Below are 21,101 nucleotides of genomic sequence, written 5' to 3'. Positions count from 1 at the left end.
TGTTAAGACCATTTCTCATTTTCATTAATTTATTGAAATCCGAGCAAATCACATTGAGAAAATTCCGGGAGTTTGGGATGAAAATCACTCATAGCATTGGAAAATGCAAATATCCAGCTTGTCCACGTGAGTTGAATGGATAGTTATAGTTCAACAATGGGCATGGATATTATATAATGTAACGCTAGTGAAATATTTATTTCTTGACCTTGCCAACAATTTTCTTCTTCGCTTGTTCTCAGTCCTGCAGTGCTCATGTCTCACCTTTTGAAATATTTTAATTTATAGTTTATGCGCACAAAAAAATTTCGAAATAACACAGTTATCTAACACGGGAAGTTTTGTATATGAATGTAGTTTTTGTTCATTACGCACATACAATTTAAAATCCAGTAAATCTGTTTGTAAGAATTTCCAAGACCAAATTTGAAGAGCGGATGGATGGATGAATGATGCTCGACATTTCTGAAACTTGATTTGGTGCAGTTATGGGAAAAATATTGTTGTTAAGTGTATTAAAGTAATATTTTATTCTTCCTCAAATTTGCCTACACTTATGCATATTGTTGTTTTGTTAGCAGTTCTATTCGTGTTCTATTCGCCTTTGTAATAAATAAATGTAGTCGGCTTACATGTTCATTTGTACTTGTTGATGTACACTTGTCCAATAGAACTAGGAAGTTGGGAAGTTAAGTGAACAAATGGCTAAGTAATTTCTTCCAACTTTCTAAATCAATGTAAAATGTTAACTTTTTCAATCAAACTCTAAATCTTATGCCACCTACGTATAGTATATGCATTTCCTTTCCCTCTTCACTTCGAATACTCATTCTTCTCATTCTTACTTTAATGACCCTGCACTAAAATTAGTGGATTCTGTTGAGTCCCCGTTCCAGTTAAGACTTCGGAGTCTTTGAAAACTTCACCGAAAAGCATTAACCTGTCATCTAAATATTATCAAAAGCAACTGATAATGTCATCCATGAATGATAAGGCAAAAATGGCCCATATTCTCTTGTTACCTTAACGTTTGTAGGATCTTTAAAGTTTGGTGACAATGCGGAACGTCAACAAAACTGACCCAAAATATGCTTTAATTCTGACGAGATCCCGAACAATCCAGAATATTTTGGACCGACATATTTTGTTTAACAGGAGATCTCTCGAAATAGGAGAATTTTCGATGGAGTATAAAGTAGTTCCATAACTTTCGCCTTGAAATAGATAGAGGTGATATATATATATATCCTAACGGTGACCTCATTCAAGTTTCTCGTTACAAATACCGCATTAAATTCCGTACGGTGAAGTGTTCAGTTGGACAACTAACAACCATTAATGCATTGACATGCAACTGAATTTCAAAATATAAAATATTCTTTAGTTTTACTAATCGATAAGCTATTAAGACCTAGTTGGAAAAAAGATTTAGAGCGATGGCGAAGTAAACGACATGTTGCGAAGAAGTACGTGTAGCATTATATGAACTACTGGCGTAGAATTATAAAAAACTTTGTTTGAAGCATTCAATTTCGAAAACTTACAAATATTGAAGAATAGATTGGATGAGCGAGTCAGAAAGAGACTGGAAAGTGGAATGCTGCGCAGTGAGATGAGCAAACAAATAAAGGATTGAATGAATATTAGCGCCAGCTAGATGTACGCTTATTTACAAAAATAGTTATACAGAAGACCGATCTGGATAGGAAATTGAACAGAACAGAAGGTGGTTTCAATCATCCTCTGCCTTCCTCTTTGCTATTTTCACTCTCTTCTAACGTTTCATCTTCCTTTCCTTCTCTCTATTGTACTATACGACACGTATAACAACACTCTGTTGAAGAGAGGGATATGACGTAATCCGTGGTAAGTGTCGACATGTTGTAGTAAACTTATTCAATAAATAAAGACTTACATCCACTCTGATGCAATGGACAATTCTGAAATGATGTGAATGAGAACAGCGCAAGGAAAGCACTGAAAAAGAATTCTGCTTCAGTTTAAATATCTCTCAGCAGAGATATCACATACACACAAACGATTATCTCTATTCATTTCCCGGAAAACAAATCAGTTTGTATTGAAGTAGGAATTTATTATCGAAGTTGTTCAAATAATCGCATGACTGAACGAATACCTTTGAGCGGAGTATGATAAAAGTTTCTTCAATCGGTATTTATTGTTTAAGTTATTGTTTGACAGCTTGTTAAGAAATATGAGCCATTGCAGCAATGCTTGTACTTATGGTTCCATTTTGATGTAAGAGACAATTCTGAAGTGAGTACGGCCAGTAAGATAAGCTTGTAATCTTGACTGATATCAGGATGGCATATGAGAGTTCATACGCTTATTAAAATCTGTACGGAGAAAATCGTATAACATGGATGTTGTAGATAGTGTATAGCGTACCTTGCATATAAAATACACACAAATTTATATGTCTTTTTATTTTCTACTTAATAAATAGAGAAATGCCGTGATACCTTTCTGCTTAAGTTTTATTTCCAATGAAAATCCTACATGAAAAAAATTCACTCTCCCTTGTCTCTTCTTTCTAATTATGCTCTGATATAAAACTTCTATCACTAAGCGAATATTTTTCAATATAATTCATTTAATTTGCAGTAATTGTGTATCACAACTGCAACATTTATTTTATAAAGTTCATTATTCATTTCAATAATTAATTACATATTTATGTTCATATTAAGATGCTTTTAAAGAAAAGATCCATTCACTCGCAACTGAGATTATCATATATGTCGCAAATCTTATTTTTATTTTTTCAAGTTATATTGAATAAAATAACCTTTCGCAATCAAAAAAGAGTATTGGTGTGTTTGTCAAATGTGAGATACGTCGATGATGAGATAGGGCAAGTATTTGAAATGGGTGGAGTGGAGGAGGACGCACAGAATTGAGCATCCATTTAAATTAATAATGTTGTTTACCAAAAAGTTTTGTCTAGAAGTGAAACAGACAGTCATTTGGCTGAAACAGATTATCCTCTTCAACACACTAAAGGTAAACTGATTAATTACCACACAATTTCTTTTCTCCTTTTCCGTCCAATTTACTGTCCTTAACCGCCACTCTAACATGTACAAAGAAGATAGTCAAATTCATTCAAAAACAAGTGGAGAAACTTCGACTGATATTTCTTACTTAGCAACCATCTGTTCAATTACTTTACAACTTTGCATCTTATTTATTTCATATTATCTCTCAAAACATTCTATCCTAGTAGAAACAAAAGATTATCGGCGCTCTGAAACACAAACCACTCAATAATGAAATATGAGACAAAGACGTCAAATATTACTCCTCATCAAAACTATCTATATCACCAATACAATGCAGACTTTGAGCTTAAGGTAAACTGAGATTAATAATGAAATATGTTCGACAGATTAATAAATCGAAATGAATGAAGTCTGTATTGTCAAAAATTTGCCTATAGAATCGAAATGAATGAAGTGGGATCAATTATTTCAATTCATCCCTGACAAATAGACATAAGCAGAAGAAATTATTCCATGTTCTTCCGCTACTCAAGCATGATAGGGTGCCTGTGATCTTTTGATTTTGTCTAACGATAAAAATTCTATAGGCAAATTTTATTGTGGAATCTATACTAACGTATATAAAAATATGTAAGGAAAATTGATATCTAAATGAATTTGTAATGAAGATGACTACAAGTGATAACTTGCATCTATAAGCTTAAAAAAGAAGACTGCAGCGGAAAAGATAGGGAAGAAGAGAAGTATAATCAATAGTTCATTTGGGGAAATTCCAATATATCGGAAGAGTATAGTTCCAATGAACTCGGAATTCAGTACCTTCGTTAGTACTCACTTTAATTTTACTAAATCAGTGATCAATATGCCAAGAATGAACTTTAAATAATGAAATCAGTCTCATTATTTACTGTAATCGAAAAAATCATTATACCTTTACATGATTATAAGTCCTTTAATATTTCATTATGAGCATTTTTCCGCTAAATCCGAAGAGGCGCAACATATAAAGAAGAGTAACTAGCATCTATTAAACGTTTCCACTAATATTCAGTTTGGCATGCGCATCTTTCATATTTACAGCTTGTACTTGACTCTAATAAACTCATACTATGATATTTTCCTACATTCGTGAATGGCCTAATTAGGGCAATTTCATGTGTAACCTGTAACAAGCAGAAAAAGCAGTTCCGAAATACTTGTAATTAAATGATTTGTTCTTCATCTCCAATTACGGATGTAAATAAGGTCAAAAGCCTACATTAAAACAATAACTGAACAAGACGCTGCATTCTTTACGAATCACAACATTTAAAATTGAATGTCTGTTACGAATCGGATCTTTGCTTTAGTTATTATTGCATTTGTCAAAATCGATGTTCAAATGCTGTTTAAAGCTCTTACTTGATGTTAGATATTCAGGGTGATTTTTCCTAATTTTCTAAATTCTAATTTTTATAAAATGCTATACTGAAAGCGTGAATAAAGCGATGTATACGTAAATAAAGAATTCAGAGATCACTTTATGCAATGAGGTTTTGCAAATTTCATGAAAACGAAAAAATATGAGAAATCTTCACTTTTAATTAAGGAATCGATAGAAACATTCACTGAGGTATGTAAATTAACGCCTAACATCAAAATGCTTGGATATCAAAATAGTAACCATTTGCAACTAATTAGCTGTATAATAGCCAACAAGTTTTAAGAAGTGTAAGTCTGCGAATAAAGAGGATGGTACTATTAGCTAATATTAACGAAGCGATATAAAGTAAACACTAATTAGTCAATTGTAAATCATTATTTCATTACTACTTTCGAAAATGAACGGAATGTTAATTAATGACATTTCTAACTTGAAAAAGGGATGAAAATGTTCAATCAACCATAAAATGCAGACCAGTCCGAAAATTTGGATGGATTCATCACTATGAAAATAGTTTATGATATTTATAGAAGAATTCAAGACAATTCATTCAAATTCCACCTATTTCTAACTTTTTACAGACCCAGTTTATAACACTTTTGTAAAGTAAGCAAACTTATAATTTCAGAATCTTCAGGTTATAGTGTACTCAAGGAAAGGGTAGAATCAATTTTTTTTTTTCTTTTTTTGGAATAATTGCTTTTCTAAGTACTCTGCAAATCGTTGTAGGTATCAAAAATTATTTAGTACTTCATATTGCATTTAAATGTGAAATGAAATTAGCATTTTGCAACTTCATTTCTTATCAACAGTTTTATATAAAAAACCTCTTTTCTCACGACTCTTAATTTTTTATATTTGCATGAAATTTTTTTTTTCTCTAATGCTCGGGAGAAATAATATGCGTTCAGCTTAAGTACTTGCTCAAGTACTTAAGTCCTTAGTATATGTTTTGAAATCGTATTGTTGACCTCATTAACTATATATACATATATGTATACAGCAGTATAAAACTCCTTTAATGACAAGTTTGTAACGTTTCTTTTTTTCAGATTCATAACTTTTTTCATTTTAGATCCATCCTTAAGCACTTAAACATATCCAAACTGAAACTAAAACTTCCCCATTATAATAAGCTGTTTAAACTTGACATGTGGAGACAATGCATTTCTTCAAACTTTGAGCGAATTTTTAAGCATACTTTTAAACCACACTTGACTCTGACTTGTTAGCGCTTTCGACTTTCATGAAAACATAGTAACAATCAAAGATCGCTTTTTAAGTTTTTTAGCAGTTTATATAACTTACTCAATTTCCATACGTCTACTGTATATTCAATGCAGGTGCATAACTTTCAAAAAAAGAATGTGCTAAAAATTTCTTTTTTAAATGAATTCACGTAATCCTAATAAATTTGGAAGCAAATCCATAGAAGGAACTAATCATAAAATGAAACCGCTACAGCACAAAAGATCATTCATGCGTTTGGGGACAGCATGATAATATTACTCAACTTAATGAGAGATCAGAAAGGCTTTGATTGTCTGACGAAATATTGATTTGATGTAGGAATACATCCATTATAAATTGTAAAATCTTCCTCGTTTCAACTACTAAACGATTTTTTATATCATTTGTAAATTTATAGCTCTTATATTAACACTACATTCAAAACAAATCCATCTCTGATTAACTGCATCCTAATTTAACTTTAATTCCTCCAGTGAAACTTACTGTTAATAATAATACAGTGATATTTCACGATGATATAGCGGCAGCAAATTTTACCTATAGTGTAAACCAACCACATCTAAACTACTTAATTTAATGAACCTCTTTCTTGCAAAAACTGTTTTTTTAACAGTGAACTGACAAACAGTAATCTTTTTCCGTGAAAAAATATTGGTAGTGATGCCATGTACAGTACGAATATTGTAATTATATATTTAATCAGCAATAAATTATATTCCACATAATCCCTGCAGTAAAAAATTAATTTAAACTAAAGATCAAACAATGATCTGATCTGAGACTATAAAACCCGACTATCTATCATTATTTTAAATTCGTCTAATCAAAAGAAAAGCCATCTCATGAAAATCGATAAACAGAATGCAAAAATCCTGACTAGTTTGCATTAGTAGAGCGAAGCGAAAATTACATCTCTATTAACTAATTTATCCTCTCCTCATACTGGTGATCGCTCTTTATACCATCGGTAGTTTTACAACACATTATTTCGATGACAAATAAAGCCAAAACCACACATAGTTAGCACCATCGTAGCTGCAAAGAACATATATTCTTGCAACAACAAAGCCAGTCCACCAAGGAATAATGACAAAGTAATTCCGAGCACGGAACCGCTCTATTCACGTTTATCAATGACACGATAGTCCTACTTAACACCCTACCTACAATTCAAAACACGGAAAAAGATAGAGCACATCTTCCAGAAATACAAAATGAAGGAAAACAAAATATCGGTTCTTTGACAGAAACTCCTATAAACTGAAATATATTACATACTGAAATCATTAAAATTATCCATTTAATCATCCACACGTATCTACTATTATAATTCCGGATATAAATATGCCTGTATTAATGTATTTCACTATTAAATTACTAGCAATTCACAAATTATTGATATTGTTTTTTTGTTAGCTCCACTCCGTTATTTGAAACTGTTCATCGCTAGCTGATATCCAATCGACAGATTTACTATGCTGTGACAAAATGAACAATATCTTCAGAAATTGAGACAAATATCCAAGTGGCACATATCTATACGAAGAAAAACGAAATTTAACTGGCCTCCAAAAAGACAGTGATATGGGGAAGTTGGAACTACTACACAATACAAATAAGCTAACACAACTACGTGCTTCACTAAACAGAACAATGTTCGAACGTTGAATAGTTATTCTCAACTACAGTGCTTTCTTTTGACTATTTGAAATCAGATAATTCATTCTAACTTGTGATAACTGATGGAAGAGACAATAGAAAATTTATAAATATATGGCAGCATTAAATAAATGGACGTGACAGCATCTGCACTCGTGCAATTTCAGCTAATGCCTTCTGTATCTTTTTTATCAATTCTTCGCCATCGATAACTGCTTGTTCAAGTTCACGTGCTGCCTAGAATTGATTGCCATAAACTGGTGTTTATGGCAAACAAAGACGAAAAAATCTGTCTAACGACTTATTATAAATGGACGCAAAAGAGTGGAAAAGAAACCTAAATCAATATAATTCGCAGTGCAAAACCATTTTTCCTAAACCAATTTTTTCAGCAGACATATTTTTTTTCTTTCATTTCCTGCTCATTAGTTGTAAGATGCACAAAAAAGCACTGATGAGCCGAACAGTCTACATCCGGAGATTAGAAAAACTTACCCTATGCCTATGTTCGTCCATGCTCAATAAAGATGAATCAATTTCTGAATTACTTGCTGCAGGTTCATCTATTGGCAAAGAATCAATCAAGATCTCGATATCTTTAGCTGTATGCGCAATTGTTGCAGCGAAAAGACCACAGTTCTCTTCGTCCTCTAATGCCTGGATAAAATCGGTAAAAGATATTTGTAAAAAGTGAGAGAGAACTACTGCTAAAAGTTCAATGAGATCCAGTGGGATGGATTGAATTAAAAATCTTGGTAGCGAATTTAGAAGCGTTAAACGCACAGATCTAGTGCCTTTAATGCAACACGATAGCGAATGGGATGAAATATGTACAACTTATAATAAATTTTAATACGAAAAAAAATATACTTTTGATGTTCCATTAAAATCACATGATGGTGCTGTAAGTCGTAAAACTCCAATTGAGTTGCACATCAAATTAGCCAGCTCATTAACCAAATCTTGCAGTTGAGTTAAGCGATCAGCCATAGCTAGAATCCCGACTTCTGCTAAAAACCATTATCTTTACAGTGTCGTCATTTACAGCATGTCAATGACAAAGATGTGAGCGGTGGACAATAAGGAAATAAGTGATGCGAAAAATCCTACAGGTATATTTCCTGGCATTCCTCGAAAAACAGAAACAAAACAGAGACATGAAAAATTTATTGTTCAAGTTTCCAATTTAACTGTGTAACAACAATATCATCATGATTACTAATAATATTTCTAAAACTTGGGCAATATTTACAAGGTATCGCAAAGTGTGCATATGTATGCACACAAAAATTAAACATGGAGGTTTCAAAAATATAATGTTTTACAAAATCATATCCAATCTATAAATTTAATACGTAAACAAAATATTTACTAGAATTTCTAATATTGCATAGTACATCAAAACAGACTAACATTTTGAGAAATAAAATGTGAAATAAAACAGAAACACAATAATATAATTAAAAAAGTATTTAAGAACTAGTCAATATTTATATTTCGTTGAATAATCTTTAGGAGACACAACAAGACCACGACCTTTACGAGCACCTCTGTACACCGTTTCTAAAATATCAATCAATTCTTGTCCATCAGTGATAGGCCAGTTGATTTTGTTGTTATTACCAGTGCCTAAACCAATGGTTTCTGATTAAAATAAAAACAAATTCATCAAAAACCACTCATGTTTCCAAAAGAATTTGATAAAATCATTGTTTTTGGAGAAACCAAAAGACATGAACTGTTCTCCTCTTTTAGAAATATCTAATCAACCTACATATAGTTAATTTGCTAAGTATATAAAAATACATTAAAAATACTAAAGTTAAACATAAATCACGTGCTGGCAGTTAAAACATTAATGATAGTATGACATTCCTAACTGAAAATCGACATTTACGATTAAGCCAACCTAAATCAACCATAATGTGTTTGTTGCGGAAAAAGAACATCACAGTACATGGATCGTACAATTCATACATTTTGTTGAAATCAGGTACCTCTGTCGTATCTACTAAATATATTACAGCAAAATTTTTCACTTTGTTCGCAATTTTATATAAAGTCTGCAAATAAACATTTAATGTAAAAATTTGCTTCCTTAAAAATGGAAATAATAACATCGCAGTACTTTCAATTTCTCGTCCGGCATTATGGACTTACATGAAGCTGAGCATGCTTTTAGGGTGGAAATGAATTTAAACCAACATGAAATTACAAACCTATATATCATGACTTTAAAATATGCACTTAAAGGACAAATTAATGCGCCAAAATTTAATATGATAAAAGGTATGAAAAGAAGTAAAAGCTGAAGTAAAGAAGTAAAAACCTCATCCATTCGCATACAACTTGGATCCCAATCATGACCGAATCGAATAAGTACGACACGATCCTCCTCAGCCAGAATTGCCTGGTCCACTTGCCATCCATTGCTCAAATGAGGTAACATATACGACATTCTGATCTCGTGTTATGATAAGCGCCTGCCTCGAAATGATTATCACAAGAATTTCAAAAAGTGTCTGAAAGCAAAATTTGCATCAAATGACCAGACTTCAATAAATAACCATCTCCAGCTTTTGTAGAAAACATTAAAACCATCCTAATCAGTAAAAGCACCTTTTTATCATATCTTAAACAAAACCTCATAACCATTCTTTAACTATGAGTTTCGCGAAAACTCTCACGGCCGAGCCATATTTTGTTGTAACGTATGAATCATTTGGAGTAAAAGCAATTCTGGAAATCGATTGTTTCTGTGAATCTTCATTGACTTGATGCCTCTGAAGCTTTTGATAATTTCTCTCTTGAAGGGAAACTTATATGAATTTACAAACTTAAGAGTTTTACCGATAACATCTGGGAACCGGGTTCATTGATTTATCAATGAATCTTTACAAAAGTTGCCTTTTGAAACGAAAGTCCTTACAAGGAAGAAAGTTATTTTTACTACAATGGAACTTATTCATATCCCAGATAATAATAAGCTAAGCGATGCGGTTTATCTCTAACAACTTCTGATCCTCGCGATTGGCTGTGCCAAAGTACCTGTTGTAATTGATGGCTCTCTACAAGTGAGAAAAATAGAAATGACTTGATGTTTAAGTGGAATGAAATTCTTTGTTTCTAAAAGTAGAATCCGCAAACCTTCCGTGCACTGTGATATGTAACTGCTATACTTTTCGAAGTTTAGATATCTCTTTTTTGATGATTATGTTACTTACAGGAATTAAATTAATTGCTGCAATTAAATTTGTTCACTTATGAAGCAAATTGGAATTGTTTTCTTATATCACTCTGCTTTTGGTCATTCATGTTATGATTTTTTACCAGATTTTTTCAAATCAGTTAGTAAAGATTCTTTCAGGTAGTGCATGGTAACGACTTGAAGATTTTCTTCTTACTGATCGCGAATTCCTTACTTTCTTGTCACCGAAATATACCTGTAATAAAGTATGGTTGATACAAGTAACACTGAAGGTACTACTAATATTATATAGTGATTTTTCTGGTCACAGTTTCATTTTTTGTTTTCTCTATATTTCGAACTTAGAAATCATTTAGAGATTTAAAAACGAAATAAGAGAGAGGGAAACTGCTAAACAAGAACTCGGGGATGTGTCAGTGGCATTGATTTAATTCGTTTTTATTATTTAAAAAGGTTTTTGATTCCCTGAACAATTTGAGTTTACTATTTTTCCAATCGCGTTAAGATGCAAATTAAGAATTTCAGGTGGAAAGATATCATCTCGGTATTATATTGTGAGACCCGAAGAAGTTATTTCATGGGATGAAAGGCTGTCGAAGTTACATGGTTTGACATATGACCAGCTCTTACAATTGATTTCCCCGAACGAAATGGCTGTTGAATTTGCTGCACGATATAGCTTAATTTCAAATTCAATGAAGTGTAAGCGTTGTGGACAAATGATGCTTCTGTGGAGCAGGAATGGACTTGATGGTTTGCAGGTTAGAAAGGAAGTGAAATTGTGCTAGTTCAAAATTGCACTTTTTTAAACATCTAGCAGTCTTTCTATCCTAGCGCGTTTTCAATTTTGGATTACTGTAAATTTCCTTATTCAATCCTAGAAGTTGTTTCAATGAATGTATTGTAATATCGCAGGAAAACAAACAATGCTGCTACTGTATATCCTTTCGAGTAGCTTAATCCTTCATTTAATCATTGCTCTAAATTGTTCACTAAAGTCTACAGTCTACACATTGCTTACAAGTTACTTTACAATTACGTGAAAGTACTATATTATATAAAAATTGCTTAAGAATGTGAGTTTAATGATAACGTAGCAGATAGATAATAGGATGTGATTTTTTCTCGAAAAAAAGTTTTCGTGAATAGTTCTAGATTTTTGCCATATTTCATTTTTTTCTTTACATGAGACATAAAGGAAAGAATGCTACTGAAGTTCCATATCTCATTTCTTAAGCAACTGATCATAATTTTTTTAACCCTATTAAGAAATAGCTTGTGTTTTGTAGGACTCCATTTTCATATCTATTTTCAATTATTTTTCACATCCTCAGTTCAGTTTTAATATAAAATTAAGATTGTGATAGTGACTTTTTTTCATTTTCTTACAATTCATTCAGATGCATGTCGTAATTTATCAAGTTACAGTGGCGGTGTATGCATGTGGTTACAAAGCAAGAACGAAGAAGTGGCAGAAAACGTAATTATTGTTCATCACTTTCCATCCGACATGGAAGTATATTTCATGGACATCATCTATCAATAGCTGATATTATCGAATTTATGTATTTGTGGGCGCAGAATTATAAATTGCATGAAATTCGTTTGCACACTCATTTCAGCAGCGAAATGTCTGTTGCTTGGGCAGATTATATGCGACAAATCGCTTCCGGTTTTGTTGAAGCAAATCAAACACCAATTGGTGGTCCAGGTGAGATAACTTTTGGTGTCCCAAATGATAATTGATAACTGAAGTATTTTTATGTTTAATTTGCATGTGTATCCATATCTATACACATGCAAATTTAATTGTTAACAAATAAATGCCTTTTAATCAGACGAAATCTTAATTGGTTACTATGGTATGTTTTGTTTAAGCGGCAATGTGTTTAATTGTGGGTGTTGTTTAAGTATCATGAATGTAATTGTACGATTACCTAGCTCCTTATTAATTGAAATAAATAAATTTTCACTTGTATGTTGTTGAGACAATTGAAATACTTGTGTTTTCTTATTGCTAAAATGTTTTAGGTAGTGTGGTGGAAATTGGGCGATTGATTTTGTACAAAACAAGAATTGGTGAACAGCATCCATATTTAATTGGCATGGTGGAACGAGAAACAGAAAACTGTATAATTATTGCAATTGAAGATTATACAACAGAACGCCTAAAAGAGGAAGTATTGCAGTGGATTCTGCGTGATACGATATTAATTTCCGATGAGGGAACATATATCGATGGGCTAAATCAACTAGATTATCCTATTTTTATCACGGAAACTTACGTGGAGAGGTTTGAGTTAGTCAATGGACAAAAGCTTAGTGTTAATAATGTCTTGCTGCAGAATATTTGCAACGAAGCAAAGGCAAAATTTCTTGCAATGAATGGAACTTGTAGGGCACATTTTGAGGGATATATCAGGGAATTTCTATTTCGTAGAACGTTTCGAAATGGAGATGAATTCGCAGGCATTATTTTGTGGGCTCCATTGTTGCATGTTTCTTAGTATCTGTTGATTTTGTAGCTTAATAAGATATAAAAAAGGTGGGTTTTCTGATGTTTATAAGGAAAAGTATGATATGATCAAAATTGCTAATTTTAAAATAAGTGGTAATTTTTTTCTAAGTTATGTGTTTTCCTTCGCAACTTGTTTGGCTAAAATTCCATACTTATTTTCAAATACAGTAAATTTAGACGTTGAGCCATAGTGTTTCCCTTGATGAGGGATTATTACCAAACTGGATTTTGTACTTTAGGATGCGTACTTTGTGCTGACTGTATTGTATTTCCTTTCCTTACAATTCATTTTAAGCCATGCTAAATTCATCTTTTTCTAAAGAAATTTAGGTTGGTTTTGTTCTTATGCAGCTCCCGTTGCATTTAACATGCCTGTTTTAAATGCTAATTTATGAGAAAATCTTTTCTTAAAATGCTATTAATTTTATTGATTTATACTTTAAAAGAAAAAAGCGACATGACATTTCCGTTTTAAACCAAGAATTATTTGATGTGGACTTAGACGTCATGGTTTTGATAATTAATTGGTCTGGAAAAACGTATACCGGAATTTCCAGAAAATTAAGTTGCGCTGCTTCTAGGATATATTTAATTATCACTTTCTCATGCACTTTATCTCACATCCATAATGCAATTTCGTCTATGCGTACCCAGCGATTTGAAACCTGTTAAATGGGAATTTTTGCTGAGTGGTTGCTTACGAAAAAATTGTTTCTTTGTTCTTCCAGGATCTGTTTAGTAACGAAAAGACACCCCCACCAATCAGAAGTCTTAGCGAATTTAATTTCCGCTTTTCTTTACTTCTGTGAGGTCAATTAATGATATCCAAGCATGTGATCATGAAAAAGAAAATTGGAACGCGAGCTGCACTTCATATCTAAAGATTCCTCCAATTTTTTTTTTTCGGCACTACACTACTGACGTGACTTAAAATAATGTCATTGGATGTTTTAATAATTTGAAGTATCAATACCGTCGAATACTTCGAGTATTGTTTACTTATGATGGTCCTACACACCGCAAATCCAAATCTTGTCAGGGTGAGAGAAGCATCAACTGTTCTATATAACTAGAAGAAATGATATGAACTTGTCATATAGTTCGCTAGGAATAAAAATTTACACAGAATCATGAAAATTCGTTCACTTCATTGCTCAGTAATAAGATATGCTTACTACAAATCAAAACCTAATACACAAAGTCAAAACAATAATAAAACAGAAAGTAAATTACATCGCGTGAATAGTTAACTTTCAGAAAGTGATGCATATAGAGGAAATAACAAATAAAGTAACAATGACATACGAAACATTGTTTGACGAGTCTGTTTGGGTGTCAAAATAATGTTATGTATTAGACGCAAATGTATCCGATACCTTGTCTTAGCCCAACAAAACATGCACGTATAAACCAGTTGCATTCATGAAAAAACGGCACTGTACGATAACATTACTCACAAATACAGCCGGTTTAAACTAATTCTTGCTAAATAAATTATATTTCCAAAAATATATAATATCAGCAGTACGACCCATTTCTTACAAAATTTGTCTAAATTTTAAGGGATGGATGTGCTGCAGAGAGAGAAACACTCAAAAAATAAAGCACAGTAAACTGCGAGGAAGTCACCGTCCCTACAAACCAATTTAAAACAACGAGTGCAATCTAGAACGAGGTATTTTCCGTGTTAATCTTAAACTACAGTTCAGTTTTCTTCGGTTTCTCTTCATCCAAATCAACATCTGAAACATCGATATCTTCCTCAAGAGGCAGCTCGCCATCCTTACCATTCCATGGTTCTACATTCATGATCTTCGGGAATTCTGCATTTTTCACTGGTGCTGTTTGACCTTTACCATAAGAAAGATCCCTTAAAAATTCTTGAATTCCAGAGACACCAAAGGAACCCTGAAAATCACACATGCTTCAATTCTAATTCAACATAGACTTGCTCTGGCTTTCACATAACGTCAAAAACTCTCTGCCAATATGCTTTTCAAAATAACCTTGCTACAGATGCAGTGAACCAAGAAATTATAACTCGTGACAGATTATTGTAACTAAAGACAAACTTTTAACATCGAAAATTTCATTTTACGATAGTTCAGCGCTGCCAAAGCCGGATAACCGAAACCGCCCATGCCAAATGCTTCCTCCAATTCAGTTTGCTTACCTGCATCAGTCCATACCCAACCCCACACATTTCGTTTGAATTTTTTTGCCGATTCTTTCAAGACCTAAAGTAAAATAAGCAAATTTGTAGCTTAAAAACAAGGAACATACTTTGTTTTAATTTTTAAAATATTCTCTACATGAAAAAACGGCACTTCTAAATAATTTTTTCGGCAGCTGCTTTGGCAATCAAGAATATGCGGCAGTACAGCAATTATACAAAGCTGCTTTTCTCTGCAAGCGTTATCGACAACTTCTTGTGAAATTGCTTCCACAACTTCCGGTTCCGGCATATTTTCAGCAACCTGGAAAATAAAGAAAATCATGTTATCTATTGTTTTCTTTCACTGGCCGAGTTGCCACATTTTGTCACAATCTTTATCTAAATTTTAAAGCGTAAATAAATTTACAGACTATGCATTCCAAATGTCATGAAAGCAAAGCTTTTACTTTATTAAGTGCATATTGAACAATATCATCACTGGTTCGTCCACCGACGTAATCTTCAGCATCACTAGCACTTGAACCTGGTGCGAAATATTTTATGGTTGGGAAACCTTTGATACCGAAATGTGATGCCATTGCCTGATGTACTGTTGCATCCAAAGCACCAACCTGAATGTGTTGGTTTCTTGAAAAGTACTCATATAAAACAATACTTAATAACAATAAAACTGAAAGGATAGCTTTTTGAATGAAAAAATAACTACAAAAAAGTGAAATAAAGCAAATAGTATTCGTAAGAAATTGTCAAAAACAGAAACACTTTATACCTTCACTTTACCAGCTAATTCCGAAGCAGCCATTTCCCAATGTGGTTTTAAAGCTTTACAATGACCGCACCAAGGTGCAAAGAATTCCACAAGCCAAATATCTTTACTATGAAGCACCATCTCCTCAAAGTTGCTATCGGTCAATTCAATGACATATTTACCGCTGCTTTTCTTATCATTAGCACCTCTCGACTGGCTTGAACTGCTAATACCCAGTTTCGCATTTACTGTTTTTCGAAGCTCATTTATTAGGGAATCTGTTATCGCCTGAGCCGTCCGAGGACCTTTAATGACTTTATTCCTATGATTTTTAAACGGTTTAATTCCACAGGTCTCAAAGTTTCAACAAAAACTGAACGAAAAAATAAAGAAAATTATCTATATTAGGAGCATGAACTCTGTTAAACTAAAAAGTAATACAGAAGAAAACTAGCCTTGGTAATCAAGTGGAACCTTTTTATCAGCACCAAATATTTTAATTGTAGGAAAGCCCTGTATATTATATTGTGCACCCACTGACTGATGTTGTGTCATGTCCACCGCTCCAACTTTGAAAATACCTTTCAAGGCATTTGCCAGCTTCATATATTCCGGAACTAATTTCTGGCAGTGACCACACCTGTAAGAAACTATATTTTAAGCTATCCTCAAAGATAAAACATATAAGAAATGTGCCAAAATGGTGTAACAACAGCTAGCAACTTACCATGGTGCAAAAAATTCAACAATCCATATTTCATCACTTTTCAACACTTTATTGTTGAAATTCGACTCTGTTAATTGGATTACATTACGATTACCATCATAGAGTGCATGCGACAGTCCAACCAAAACTATAAATTCAGTTATGAATGGAAAAAAACTATTAACAAGTGAAAAATAACCTTATCGTAGACTAATTCATCAATGTTCTTATGAATGGTGCTATGACATCAAAAGCGCTAAACATCAATTAGCATTTCTCAATAATTTGATTACTGAGATAAGCCCGATCCTAAATAAAAGAAGTTGGAGGTGGAATAAGCAGATAAATAAGTAATATTCTAGACTTTTAGTACACCAGAACTGACTTTAACTGAAAATTTCACTAGTAGCTGAATCAAATATCACAAAATCAATACAGTACCAAGCGAACAATTATATTGTAAAATACATAAAATATTATATTTTTCTCTCTTTTCCATCTTTTTACTTAATATTAATCAATTTCTCTAACTTTCTAATTTCTTAAAGAAAATATTGTGCTTCTGACAAATTAACTCGAAAATGATTGACCCAAGAGAAGGAAAACACAATTCAGGATGAATAAGTGGTAAAAATAATTCACATGAACATGATGTATATGCCTTCTTAATCTTATCAGTCGTAGTGTATAAAAAGTAAACATCTGATAACACGGAAAACTTACTTGTTAAGAGAAATGACTTCATTGTAGTTTAAATAGAGCTACTTTGATTGCTTCCTTCTTTTTCACGAGACTATGTGGATAGTTCGATTTGCTGTCGTACTTCTGAAGTGGTTCAAATGTGACGTCACACTAACTGCTCGGCTGAGTCTCGCAGCGAACTGGTTTTCAAATTTTACAGTTGCTACAAATTATATGAAAAGCAAATCATAGGTCAATTCTTGTCAACTTCTTTTCAGATTGCGTTAGGAGAGAAAAGGACAGAAGAGACATAAACAGAAGGTCCTAGCTGACGAAACTAGAAGACACAGGTACTTGGTATACAGATTTCAGGCTCGCCCCACGGATTACCGAATAAACCACCATTACAACACTATCACTTAGAGGTGCGTATGTATCCGCAAGTCTTTTTTATCTAGCAGGAGCTCACGGCAGGGTAAAGGTCACGCGACACATAATTTGACCATAGTTACTTTTAGGTCTCGCAAGTCAGTGCCCGTCATAAGTTAGTGTGATGGGATTATAGTTTCAGAATGAGCTATCTGAGTGACTATTAGCACGCTGAGAGTGGGGCGGGATAACGTTTCGAATTTCGAATTTACACTTGTTTGTGAGGAGTGAACGTTGATATTAGGAGGGACAAATATCTTATGTTGTTTGCAGTTCCGAGAAGATGCATTCTCTGTCGATTTGTCTGTAAAGCTACAGCCAAATTTCTCATATTTAGCTCACAACTGAATTATCTAACCAGTGGGGCGATTCTTTATTTTATCTATTGAAAACGGTGTGATATTTTGTGCAGTTCTTCGCCCTGTTTGAAAATAAGATTTTGGCTACATATAAATGTTTACATTTGCTTCTTTAACTGTTTCTTCAGAGATTAGATTTTGTCGATATATTCAGAGTGAGATACCATCTTGATTCACTACGTTAATATTATTCAATGACCAGTGTATTGCATGAGGAGAAGACGCCGCTGTACCACTAAAAGAGCGTTTTTTATGTCGTTCTAAAGCGCTTCTCTTGCTGATGTTTATTTGTTGCTCGATCGCAGTTTATTTGGAAAGCAGATCATTAGTGAAAATGATGACCGATAATCAATATATGGATGCTGCCCAAAAATTTTTCAATGCGAAACTAAAACAATTCAAAGAATCAGGTGGTTGGGATGTAGTCAGTGAAAAAGCACAACGTTGTACTTATAACGTAAGTTATCTTAATTTCTAAATCGAAGGTGAAGAATTCACGCTTTAATTTCACCGATTTATTCTCAAATATTTGATGGTTGTAGCTTTTTCTGTCATCTAGTTTATAGATGATGGAGAATTGGTTATACCGTTAATTATTAATATGACTAGACTTTATGTACGAAAATTTTCCAGCGTTACTTGGAAGCTGGAACTGAGGATTGTGAAAACACTGCGAGACTGATCGAAAGTTTGATGGTCACACTGAAGACAATGAAATGTGAAATGCAAGCTGAAGTGGAGCGTTTAGAAGCTAGACAGTTTGAGCGCACTAGTTTTACAAAAATGGTCGAAACTATTGATAGTGCTACGAAGAAAACGAAGAGTAGAGATTATATTACAGAATACAATTTGGATTTGAATTTCTTTTTTGACATAGATAAAGGCCTATATTTTTCTATGACATATAATCAAGTTTTTCATTCGAATCAGTGGTATCTCCAGATATCTCTGAGAGCTGCACAAATAATATGAATATGGTTGACAAGCTTGTCGAGAGAGTAGATCCAATTATTCCTCTTCCATCCATCTCTATTGTTAACTTGTAAGTTTCGCTTTCGTTTCTTTTTTCCATTACGCACTGTTAATGAAGAATACCGACAATCCTAGTGTTCATTTCTTTGATAAAAAAATGAGACATGAGTCTTTCATCATTTGACATATGTGTAGTTGCTTCTTTTGCAGGGAAGCAACAACTTCAGGGCTACAATTAATAGGGAGCAGTGATTCGAGAAGTGATCAGAGCCTTGCTTGCAAACAAAGTGTCTTTTGGAAATCATTTTAATCTTTGTTCTTTTACGTGGAAAAGAAAGTAGTACAGTGCAAATGTTGCATCTTCTAAGGATTCGAAAAAATCTTGCGGTGTTTTTTGTTTCATACTTCCAAGAGTATTATGAAAGGTTGATTTCCGCTGTATTATGAATTTCAGTTCAAGGGAAATCAACTAGGACTCTTGTTGAGAAACTGTATAGGCCACTGGCATCCTTAACAGGCTCATTTACGGTAGATGAAGATGAAGATACAGTAACGTTTTTGGAGCCAGTGCGAGTTCTGACATTCCAAGATACAACAATGGACGATACTGTAAGGGGTAAAGACAACCTGGATCAAATAAGCGTATGTTTCAGATTTATTGAAAATGCATGCAAAAGATGGCATTTTCGCCACTTTTCAAAAGATCATTGAGTTATTCAGAGTTAAGATGTATCTCTGATTTAAATCTCAGCTTCGTTTGTAATTGTTCGTGTTTTTGAGTTCTTACAATTGTCACGACCAATTGCTGTAATCGTCCCACATATCTAGATTTATTACGATTCCGCCTTATTATCGATTATTCTGTTGAAACTGTTGAAGTTATACATGTCTTAAATAATTAGAATTGTAGTGGTAATTAAAAAAGAATTTTGTCTACCAAATTTGGCAGTCGACTCATTATCACACAACCGATGCATAAATGCTTTATTCTGAATAAATTGCACTCTATTTTAAAATTATATCGTCAGTTTCTTTAGAGTTTAAAGGAAGAAACTGTGGGACCAATACGCATATCAGAACCTCCTGTATTGAAGTCCGAACTTGCTAAACAGTGGATTCGTGAAGTTGCAAAGAAAACGTTCTAGAAGCTCAGTATAATGTGTCGTTTTTTTTTTTTTTTTTTTTATTTTGTTTACCTGAAACAAGTGTTATGTTGGATTGTTTCGAAATGTAATCCACATTTCACAGCGAAATTTGTCATACTGTCGAATTTGAGTGTCAAACAAATTTTAATTTGGAGTGTCCCGAAACTTGTTGCACTGTTTAAGTGTAGATACCAAACAGGTTTTAGCTCGAAAGTATTTAGTAGTCTTTGTAACTTTAGTCTAACATAACTTCAAACATTCGCTGTTTTACTTAGTACGGATATGTTATGTCAATGATGGAGTTATTATCAAAATGATCACTTTTACTAGGAACAATGTTTCGACAGCCATGCAGTACGCCTCCTTGTATTTCATTTCAAATTTGTATAATGAGCAAATTAATAATGTTTTCTAAGAGCTATGAAGAACAGCTTTCGGGAACTTGTTATGAGTGAAAGTGATTATGGGAAGCATTAATTCCTGAGAGAGTTCTCCTCCCAAAGCCTCCCATTCATGAGAGTGTTTGCTTACCATGTGAGAGTTGTGTCATGCTACTAGGGACTCGGACAGCTAAAAGATACAAAATTAGCAGAACGACTAATTAACAGCAAATTTAGTGAAGTGTAAAGGATAACACCAAGGCACATGATTTACTAAAGTCGCACACCATAAAAAAGCGAACTGCAGTTGAAGAATTCCTTTATTACACTCAATTCACGAATCACTATTTTTTTAGTGTTAACAGATATTTGGTAAAATCACAGTTAAATAAATAAATTAAGGACAGTCCTATATATATATAT

The 21,101-nt window shown here is 33.1% G+C and overlaps 5 protein-coding genes across 6 annotated transcripts; 2 read left to right on the top strand and 3 right to left on the bottom strand.

Annotated features, from left to right (window-relative positions):
* Positions 1-7,479: 7,479 nt before the first annotated feature.
* Positions 7,480-8,346, bottom strand: Bm18585 (Uncharacterized protein; the record flags this gene model as incomplete). Its single annotated transcript, XM_001898112.1, has 3 exons — positions 7,480-7,593; positions 7,852-8,013; positions 8,227-8,346. 3 exons carry the CDS (start codon positions 8,344-8,346, stop codon positions 7,480-7,482), a joined length of 396 nt encoding a protein of 131 aa, XP_001898147.1.
* Positions 8,347-8,839: 493 nt separating this feature from the next.
* On the bottom strand, positions 8,840-9,814 carry Bm2352 (Uncharacterized protein; the record flags this gene model as incomplete). Its single annotated transcript, XM_043075309.1, has 3 exons — positions 8,840-9,000; positions 9,266-9,419; positions 9,686-9,814. 3 exons carry the CDS (start codon positions 9,812-9,814, stop codon positions 8,840-8,842), a joined length of 444 nt encoding a protein of 147 aa, XP_042931243.1.
* A 997-nt stretch (positions 9,815-10,811) lies between these two features.
* Bm9932 (Uncharacterized protein) lies at positions 10,812-13,071 on the top strand (the record flags this gene model as incomplete). Its single annotated transcript, XM_001898110.1, has 4 exons — positions 10,812-10,836; positions 11,090-11,325; positions 11,993-12,275; positions 12,596-13,071. 4 exons carry the CDS (start codon positions 10,812-10,814, stop codon positions 13,069-13,071), a joined length of 1,020 nt encoding a protein of 339 aa, XP_001898145.1.
* A 1,709-nt stretch (positions 13,072-14,780) lies between these two features.
* Bma-pdi-6 (Uncharacterized protein) lies at positions 14,781-17,457 on the bottom strand (the record flags this gene model as incomplete). Its single annotated transcript, XM_043075308.1, has 8 exons — positions 14,781-14,990; positions 15,155-15,319; positions 15,410-15,559; positions 15,705-15,869; positions 16,028-16,311; positions 16,462-16,646; positions 16,734-16,860; positions 17,436-17,457. The coding sequence occupies 8 exons, from the start codon at positions 17,455-17,457 to the stop codon at positions 14,781-14,783; spliced, it is 1,308 nt and encodes a 435-aa protein (XP_042931242.1).
* Positions 17,458-18,461: 1,004 nt separating this feature from the next.
* On the top strand, positions 18,462-20,298 carry Bm9933 (Uncharacterized protein; the record flags this gene model as incomplete). 2 transcript variants are annotated; one of them, XM_043075306.1, is made up of 6 exons in its annotated part: positions 18,462-18,638; positions 18,815-19,004; positions 19,124-19,223; positions 19,364-19,440; positions 19,608-19,795; positions 20,191-20,298. In XM_043075306.1, the coding sequence occupies 6 exons, from the start codon at positions 18,462-18,464 to the stop codon at positions 20,296-20,298; spliced, it is 840 nt and encodes a 279-aa protein (XP_042931240.1). The 2 variants fall into 2 exon arrangements, with proteins under 2 accessions (XP_042931240.1, XP_042931241.1); XM_043075307.1 differs by having other exon boundaries at positions 18,516-18,638.
* Positions 20,299-21,101: the final 803 nt, after the last annotated feature.

Source organism: Brugia malayi (assembly GCF_000002995.4).
Source record: "Brugia malayi strain FR3 genome assembly, contig: Bm_v4_ChrX_scaffold_001, whole genome shotgun sequence".
Lineage (NCBI taxonomy): Eukaryota > Metazoa > Nematoda > Chromadorea > Rhabditida > Onchocercidae > Brugia > Brugia malayi.
Note: the sequence above shows the minus strand (reverse complement) of the source record. Positions and strands in the feature narration are given on the sequence as shown.